Consider the following 9,558-nt stretch of genomic DNA (forward strand, 5'->3'; position numbering starts at 1 on the left):
AATCAGAAAAATGAAATGAATGGAATTAAAATATTTTTTAATTACAGATAATAAAATGATATATTTTTTTATAGAAACGGTCGGACTCCCTAAAAATTGAGTGGCCAAATATTATATTTTATTTCTTAATTAAAATATTAAGGAAGAAATGAATGTATCATTTTTTTCTACATTTGCTTTTAAGTTTTACTATATGATCACTCTAGCAAAATATTCTAAAAGCATTTAAAATTTTTTACTATTAGTAACTAGCATGAGTTATAAAATCCTTTTTATTCACATTTACAGTATAGAAGGGGAAATGCTTTGAAAGAGTAAGGAAGAGGTACTTTATAAAAATAAATAAATAATAAAAATTATTTTCTTAAAAAGGTAAATTATATGAAAAATTTTGAAATACATTTTAGTTTAATTAAATTTAATATCTATTGTAACTTCTATACTACTTGTTTTCTCGATTAATTTAACCCACAAATTACATTAAAGTTTTGAACACACCAGTATCTGTCAGAAAAGATATACAATAGTCTTCCATAGCATAGACAGAAAACAAAGAGAAAATTAAGAATTTATGAATACAAAGCCATTTCATTTGGTTTTCTTTTTTCTATCATCAGACAAACAATATTGTTATACAGACTTCACACAATCTTGTGTACAGACAAACAAACTCGATATGATCACGACGAAGGAACTCGAACCAAATCTAGTGCCGGAATGAGTTTTGATTCGAGTTAGACCCTTTGTCTCCTATGTCCAATACTCCATTTTTTTAGGTAGCGCCAGCTGAAACGATGTACAAAAGAGAGGAGGGAAAGATGATGCATGCTCTTACTAAACTTGAAGCATTGATCGCAAACAATACGATCATCATCGGTACTCCGCCCACCTGTCTTATTTACAGGGTGCAATGTGTTTTGAATCGAAAAACATACCTTCGTCTAAGCTTTTAACAGTGACGAATCCGATTCAACCTGCCAAAAGAAACCCAACGATGTAAAAGCCATGTGAATTTAGTTCCGAGAAAACGTGGGAGAAAATGACATGATTATCAATGAAAGCCGAGTTTTTTTTTTTTCTGGGGAATGCAACACCATAAGTTCAGGTTTCTACCTTCTTAGGAGAACACAAACATGCCACCAACCATTTCATCATTTTCCCCATCATCTTCCAGTTTTTCCTTCCCACGGTGGTTGCTGCTGCTATCAACATCATCGTTGGCATGTTCAGACAACTTGCCGCTTTCACTGTGCTGTAAGATATCATAGTGCCCTTCTTGGAAATGTCCAAAATCAACCGGAATCAGTTGTGCACAGATTGACGACTCATCCACCACAATGTCTGTAGGTGCATCATAATGGTCTACATGTAACATTGAGGCACTGCCAATATCAGCAGCATTGCAAGATGGCGTCCCATCGGTCTTGGTTCTTAATGGAGGCAACTTACTCTCTAAAGAGTAAAAATCGCTCGTCATAGAGTGACCAGTATCAGAATATATATTCTCCAAGTGCTGAAATGGAGAAGACTCGGCAGCCAAAGACTCCTGATTCAGTACCGACGACTCAATGAAGCCATTCGCAACTTTTAAATGGCAAATTTCATTCAGACCCTGGTAAATGGGTGGATAAGGCTTATCGCAATTAATCTGATCAAAATCAAGTAGATTATCCAGTCTCCTCGATGAACCTGACCAGAATTGCAATCATCAAATGACGTGACTTATAGGCAAGGGCGTTTTGAGCTTTTGATAGCAAAACAAAAAATTGCTTTCAAGCAATCACATAGGCTTACCTCCGGAACTTTCAGTGGAGCTAAGCGATGCTGGCTTTGAATGACAGATAATAATCTCTTGCGAGGCTTTATATTCACCTTGATGATGATCGGGAGACAAAGACGGAGTATACTTCCCAACGGCAAAACACCTAAACAGAACAACCAAGATAGGTGTACTTAGGACATTCTAAACACAACATAGTAAACAAACATGCAATATCAACACATTTCCGGGACATTCTCCGTGAATCGTCAGCCAGAACAAAACATTTCACTTAGAATCAATAATAAACAGAAACAACAAGCAAGGGCATCGACATCAAGTTCAGGGTTCAAAATATCGGTAGAACTGCAAAAAAAAAAACAAAACAAAAAAACAAGAATGGAAAGGTGATTACCTGTCATTCCAGCTCGATTTGATACGCTGGAAACTATCAAAAACAGGTAATAATTCCTTGCTTTTGATTTCAACTTCATGAACTGGGACCTGCTCGATTTCAAACTCACCACTTTCACAACTATTGGGTCTCGGAGAATCCATCATGTAGAAAGAAATCTGTAAAAATGACAAAAAAAACTAAATCTCAACTGAGCTATTGCACCAATTATGAGTAGGACAACTCTAAGAACATGAACTACCTTGGTCTTTTGCCATATTGGCAACCTCCAGGAGTTTACTTGCACCTCTGCATTAGAAATGTACCAGTGGAAGCTATCATGGGGCTTCGTCAGAAATGGTTTCGTATTCATTTCTCCACTGACATTATCATTAATTTCCAGAGAATCAATGCCGAATTCCTCACTAACCGGTTTACTTTCAACATCTTCAGCAACATCCTGTCTCTCAAAGGTAGCCTTAGAAATACATTCCTCTCTTTCTGGCCAATCTGACCTCCTACATACATCCCACCACTGAACAGGTTCAACTTTCACCGTCAAGTCATCCTCTTGTACATGTGTATATGCCGTTGTCTGAAATTTTAAATTACTAGCACCCGAATCCGCCCCAATTGACGGGAGAAGCTCATGTTGAACTACATGACCTGATGGAGTATACACCAGAAGATGTTCCAAGGAAGTAGTTCTTTGGTCAACATGCTGAAGAGCGGGTGATATAGAATTATGAAAAACAGCAGAAACAGCACCAGATGGCACAAAAACCTTTCCTGTTGCAGAATTCGCAGCATTGCTTACAGTACTAAGCCATCCAAAACTACTGTATTTTATCCTGGTGACAACAGAAAGGGCAACAGGTAGTGGAGGTGGGAAAGATTGCTGATTAGTGACACAAGACGAGGTAGACCACCATGGTAGGGATAGAACCGGAGAAAGGGAAGGCTCTTCACCCTGAGAACTAAGTGTTTGAAATCCTGTATCACCTCCAAAAGGGGATAAGACAAAAATATGGCAAGTCCCCTTGGATGAAACAATTGCAACCCACTGACTATAGTGACTAAAGCAAATATCTTGAATCATCTGTTAAATTGAACATAAAAATGCAATAATATTAATGTACAATCAGCGTGGAAAATAAGATATATCTCGAAACTAAAATTGTACTAACAGCTGATGTTATTCCACGATGTAGCTTGTAAAGATGCACATGAGAAGAGCTACAGTGATGACTTTGAACACCTGTTCCGGAGCGCACATGCGATGGCATAATCCTGAAGATGTTTATGTTATTTCCATAGACTGATGCAGTTACCAGAAGGGTCCCAGTAGGATCAAAACTTAGTGCAGAGATTGGGCTCGTATGAGCTTTAAATTGAGATATAACATCTTGTGAAACAAAATCCTTTACGACAACCTACAAAATCAACCATTTGAACCAAGTGTCAGCAATTGGATACTCCAAAGCTCATCTATAATCTAAAATATTCTCTCTTGCCAGCACATAAAGAAGACATCACAATCACTAATGCGTCCTCTTAAATCTAATTATGACACCATCACAGTCATTTTGTCCTTCCCTTTCAGCTTTGAAACTTTCATATACCAAAAGAACATTTGGCTTAATTTGTTCCATCTCGAGATGAGATGGAAAATAGAAAATAATCATTTCGTTCTCTTTGTAGATTTCATCCCTTTATTAAATCAAACTAAATTCTATTTGTTCAGAGATCATAATATTCTTTAAAATTGTTTAACCTCAATTTTTAAAACACATATACTTTACTTCAAAACCACATATAATTTTATCCTGAAATATAGAGAAAAGAAAGGTTTTATCAAAATAGAAACGCAATCTACACAAAAGCATAAAACCAACCATTCCTGCATTGTCCATATCAGTTCCTGCCAGTCTTCCAACTTTCCAAACTGAATTTTGTGACACAGGAGAATTTGAGCCATCAGGTAGTAGCTCTTGACAACACTTGGATAAAGTCCTGTATCCCATATCTCCAAGGCTGATTAGCCCAGTCGCCAAATGCTTACTAGATTCCATTGCATAACGAGCAACCAAACTACTGCCACCTGGGGATGTTGATGGACTAACACCAGGAGAAGGGGTAATGTTTTGTGAGCTTAACCGGCCAGTGTTAGACACCAGTGGATTACTGGAAGCATATGCTAACCACCTTGGACCAACAGCCATTGGACCAAAGCCAACATTAACCCCAACAGCCCCTTGTCCCACCAACTGGGGAACTGGATAGGTGAGGACACTAAACTTATTCTCGAGAGTGAGGGCATCAAAACAATATATCTGCAAACATACAAGAAGATCAGATGCTGATTATGATATTTGCAGCACAAGAGTAAACCAAAGGGGAGTGCACGATCTTCACAAAATTGCATTGCCTTTGATTGGAAAATATCAGGATAGTTGATCAGCCTACTGCCTTCGGTCTTGCAGAACTAGTTAAAGCAAAGCAATAAACTAAAAGAACTTAAAGACTGAGATTACTGGCAACAACGAAAAAAGTATTTAGAAAGAAAAGTGATACAGATTAGAAGAAAAACCCAAGTTACTGATAAGTCTTTATCATAAAATGAAGCAACAACAATGCCGAGTAATTTAATCTGCACTTTGAAAACCCCAACATGCAACATGACTTTTCTTATTTTCCCAAATTAGTGTACCATTTATATCAGTCAGCACTTACCTGTGTTGCAAGGCCTACAGCTACAATCCGGGAACTGCATCTAATCATGCAAACAAATGATCGAAATCTCAGCACATGCACATAACAGTGAGACCGGAGAGAGTAACATCGAACTGCAGTAGGCGAGTTGACAGAGTTCCCTAACAGTGACTCCATACGGCAATCTCGGGCCACCCCAACCAAATTGCCAGCATTCTGACCCAAGCTTGAACCGTTGGTGTCATAACTAGCAACAACCAATAGAATAGGATGTGATGCCCTGAATCCTTCTTGTCCATCAGAACTCAGAGGGCAAGGCTGCATCTGTAAGAAAGAAACTGGGCCATCACGCTTTGAAACTAGTTCACTGTAATTAGAGGCCTCCTCCACATCAAAAACTTGAAATCCATTCTGGTAACCAAGTAAGAGGACACGCTTGAAGTGAGACGGACCAAGTTCCAACCTGTCAAAGCCAGCCCATGTTACCTGTTCATGGAAAAAAAAATATCAGAAACACACCTAAGGTCCTAAGCAAACATAATTTTCCAAATACGAAGAAGTGTATATCTTAGATTGTTTTAGATACAAATACACATATTGCATCTTACTTTACTTGAAAGACTTTTGTGAACACCTTAGGCAATATAATAGTTAAAGCGCCTAAAGTGCATTTTGCACCTTGGACAACACTATGCTAGATAGTTCTCGACAAGTAATACCGAATGGTGACTGCAAATAAGCTTTAAATCACCATTAATTCTATACGTACACTGGACAACTCTACTAAGTAAACCAAAAGCTTTCAAGTAGCAAGCAAACTAAAAATTCAAAAGATAAAAAAGAAAACAATGGAAAGTAAAACCTGATCTTTATGATCTTCAGAAGAGGTAGAAATGGAAGCTGCGACGGAAGCACCGGCGGAGCGAACCGTGGAAGCGACGTTACTAGCATTCGTGGAAACAGTCTTCAAACAAGACGATATAATCCTCAACGAATTCGGCAGTAAGCCATTGTTCCTTCCTTTCCCTTTCCTCATCCTCCAATTATAAACTGCATCTCCGATCTCCGACGATCGAATATAACATCCGATTCTCCTGATCGCCACACAAATAGAAAATCCTCACAACAAACCAAAACTACGGCTTGCTTATGGTTTGAGTGTTTGACTCAAAGGAAAAAAGCTTCTTTCCCCTCCCCTCTATCCGCTATCCTCTCACTCTCTATACTCCCTATTCATCCAATCAATTTCTTTTTTCTTTAATAATTATTTTTTTGAAAAAACAATGACTGAGATTAAGGGGTGAAATCCGCGGATGTGGTTTTTGCCTTTTGGACCGCAACACGCAGAAAAGCCTGAAAACGAAGTTTAAAATTAAAATATTAAATTAGAAAAAAAGAACAAAAGAAAAAAGAGAAGGAATTATCATTACGAAACACACTGTGACTTGTGTCTCTTGCTGTGATGTCAGTTGTCAGGCTGTTTGGTTTCAGTAAATTTGTCTTTGCGTTGGGCTAAAAAACAGATACCAAAATAATTGAATCAAAACTCTTTACATTAACTGAATTATCATGTTCGTATATATTTAATATAAAAATAATTCTTTAAACTATCGATTATCAAAATAATAAGAATGAGCTGTGATCGCATCTTTTATGATAAGATTTTTTTTTAATAATTTGGGTGATCAAACGGTATCATTTGTTTAAAATTTCTTTAATATGGGGACAAGATACACTCTACAAATATAATTGTTTAAATTTAAGAACTTTAAAAAGAATAATATTTTTATTATTAAAATGAATTTGATAATAAAAAATTATGGCAATATATATTCTATATGCATAAACCAAATTACCTCAGTGGTTGAAAGAATGATTGTTATTCTTAAAGATTTCATATTCGAGCACCAATAATTATAGTAAAAATGACTAAACATTCCTTGTTAAACAGTTGAAAATATATAAAACAAATATTAACTTATAATTATCTTAGCTTTATATATATTTATTCATATTGTTAATAGTTTGCCGTGATAGGATGATAAGGATGACAAGGGTGATTCATATTGTTAATAGTTTGCCATGAATGATAAGATGATAAGGATGACAAGGGTGAATGCGTAGGCTGATAGCGGTGGCTTGCGTGCCGCTCGGGTTGGGCATAATAATTTTTTGATAATACAGTAAAAAGCAAAATTAAATCATGAAGGCAAAGACCCTTTCAACTAGAGTAACTATCTCCCTTGGAGGAGAATAGTAAGTAATTGTTCCAACTTGTTTTTTCCCTTGCCAATGCAGCTAGCCGCTCTGCAACAGTATTCTCACTTCCTAATCACGCTGCACAAGCTCACGAATCAAGTTAGTAACCGCATAGAGGCTACCACCGAAAAAGTTATTACACTTTAATAATTCCACTGCTTTAGTGCAATCCGATTCTAGCTTGACTTTTCTAAAACCTAGGTTCTAGGCAAAGGATAATGAATCATGGATTCCCATAATTCGGCCTTGAAAACAGAGCAAATACCTAAGCTCCGAGCGAAACCAAAGATCCAAGCACCTTGTTCATCATGAAAAACTCCTGCAGCAGCTGCCATCTTCATCGTTCCACTCACAGCACCAGCGGAATTCACCTTTATCCAATCCCTAGCTGGTCGACACCATCTAACATCCTCACTAGTTGCATTCTAATGGTCCGATCTGGGGGCCGCACTAGGCATAATCTCATTTTTGAAGTGAACACTTTTCACAACTAGATCTCCATGCTCGATATAGTTCGGCTGAAACAGCAAACTAAATCTATGTTTCCAAATATTCCAGTAGACAATAGCAAACAAAATGCTCCAACTCTCTTCATCAAACGAGAAATTTTTCTGGCCTTTCAAGTTTGTTAACATCCATTCGACATGAGGCATGGAAAGGAAACGCTGCAACTTATTCTCCTTGACCAATCTACGCCAAATGTTGGGTGTGAATGAGAACCGATGGTACACATGCAATCTTCATCTTCAACATTGCATACGGAGCACCGAGTTCAGGTGGTAATATGTCTACGATACGTTTCCTGATTAGTCATCAACCTGCCATGGATATTTAACCAAAGAAACGTCTTAATTCATTATGGAACGCTAAGCTTACACACCATTCTCCAATGCTCATCATGACCGTGAAGCGAATTTGGAGCCAATGCAAGGTAAGCTGAACAGACCGAGAAAATGTGATTCGCTTCCCTCTCCAACTGGGTATATCCCTACTAAACTCATATCGAGGTGGGCATGTAACTGCTATACGATGGCACACATACTCAGGGACGCACGCTCGTATTCTATCCCAATCTCATGCACCAGTTGAAGTAGCCATCTGGTACACAGGCAGCGGTTGAAGGGGAACAATTTGTAAGCAATGATCAGCAAGCAGACCAATTTCATCAAGCCAATTATCTCTCCAAAATCCAGTTTGGCAACCATTATGAATATTCCAAAAATAGTATTCCTAACATTCTCCCAAATGTAACATAAACCTTTCCAAAACCGAGAACATTTACAACGATCAATGCTCCTAGGAACATTCACTCCACCGAGATTTATTTTTCAAGACTCGAATCCACAGTTTTTATCTGTTCTGATAAGTTGCATCCCGATCTTCATGAGGAAGACCTCGTTTTGTCTGCCCATATCTTTGAAACCCAACTCTCCCTTCTTAATCGGGAGTTTAACTGTATCCCAATTGACAAAAGGCATCTTCCTAGACTCCCCATTTGAGTTCCAAACAAACCTCCGAATCAATTTTTCCAAGACATAACAGACTTTTTCGATCAGATACTTATAAGTTGCCTTAGTCACCCCACCATGTAAAAGTGGCAGCCCTAGACCCAATGTTCTTAACTTCCTCAAACCCAAAATTATGAGCAACCCTAGCTCTCACCATAGAATCACAATTCTTTGAAAAATAGATTTGAGTTTTAGCAGTACTTATTCGATGCCTCCAACAAGCACAAAACTGTTGCAAAACCTTTTTAATGACCCCCACTTGATCTATGAATGATTCAGCAAAGAGTGCAAAATCATCCATAAAAATAGATGGGAGATTTCAAGCCCCTTTCTTAAGAGATAAATTTGCTTCCAAGAATCTGAAGCAACTTGTCGATTGATGGAATTAGACAATCTCTACCGTACAAAGAACAAAGATGTACGAGGAAATCATATCTCCCTGACGGATACCTCTAGATGGCATAAAGCTCTCCGACATATCCTTTTTCCAAAGAACCTGAATCGAGACAGAAGTAATACACAGCATAATCCTTCTTATAAATCTAGCAAGCAAACCTGCTTCCAAGAGAGTTTCCTCAATGAAAGGCCACTCCAGTCTGTCATAGGCTTTCTCAAGGTCCACCTTAATCATCATTCAAGCTTTCTTACTAATTTAGCTATGCATAGAGTGTATCACCTCCTGGGCAAGAATGATATTGTCAGTTACGTTCATTCCGGGAACAAAATTAACCATCCGGGAGCATAGTTTTTAAACGGTTAACCAATAGCTTAGTAATAATTTTATAAGGCACCATACATAAGCTAATAGGTCGAGATTGCAGAATCGTATCAGAAATCTCCACTTTTGATATAAACACCAATAGAATTTTGTTTGTCCCCTTCGATAGGACTCCAGTTTTAAAGAAATCATTTACAAAACGAAACAC

The 9,558-nt window shown here is 37.7% G+C and overlaps 1 protein-coding gene across 1 annotated transcript; it reads right to left on the bottom strand.

The window, feature by feature from the left end:
- Nucleotides 1-568: 568 nt before the first annotated feature.
- Nucleotides 569-5,911, bottom strand: LOC120152974 (autophagy-related protein 18g-like). Its single transcript, XM_039165026.1, has 9 exons — nucleotides 5,728-5,911; nucleotides 4,887-5,351; nucleotides 4,049-4,486; nucleotides 3,341-3,586; nucleotides 2,416-3,252; nucleotides 2,175-2,332; nucleotides 1,795-1,925; nucleotides 1,114-1,689; nucleotides 569-974 (listed from the first exon to the last, which is right to left on the bottom strand). The coding sequence occupies exons 1-8, from the start codon at nucleotides 5,899-5,901 to the stop codon at nucleotides 1,118-1,120; spliced, it is 3,021 nt and encodes a 1,006-aa protein (XP_039020957.1). The 5' UTR covers nucleotides 5,902-5,911; the 3' UTR covers nucleotides 569-974; nucleotides 1,114-1,117.
- Nucleotides 5,912-9,558: the final 3,647 nt, after the last annotated feature.

This window comes from Hibiscus syriacus, unplaced genomic scaffold, assembly GCF_006381635.1.
Source record: "Hibiscus syriacus cultivar Baekdansim isolate YM2019G1 unplaced genomic scaffold, ASM638163v2 tig00111096_pilon, whole genome shotgun sequence".
Classification (NCBI taxonomy): Eukaryota; Viridiplantae; Streptophyta; class Magnoliopsida; order Malvales; family Malvaceae; genus Hibiscus; species Hibiscus syriacus.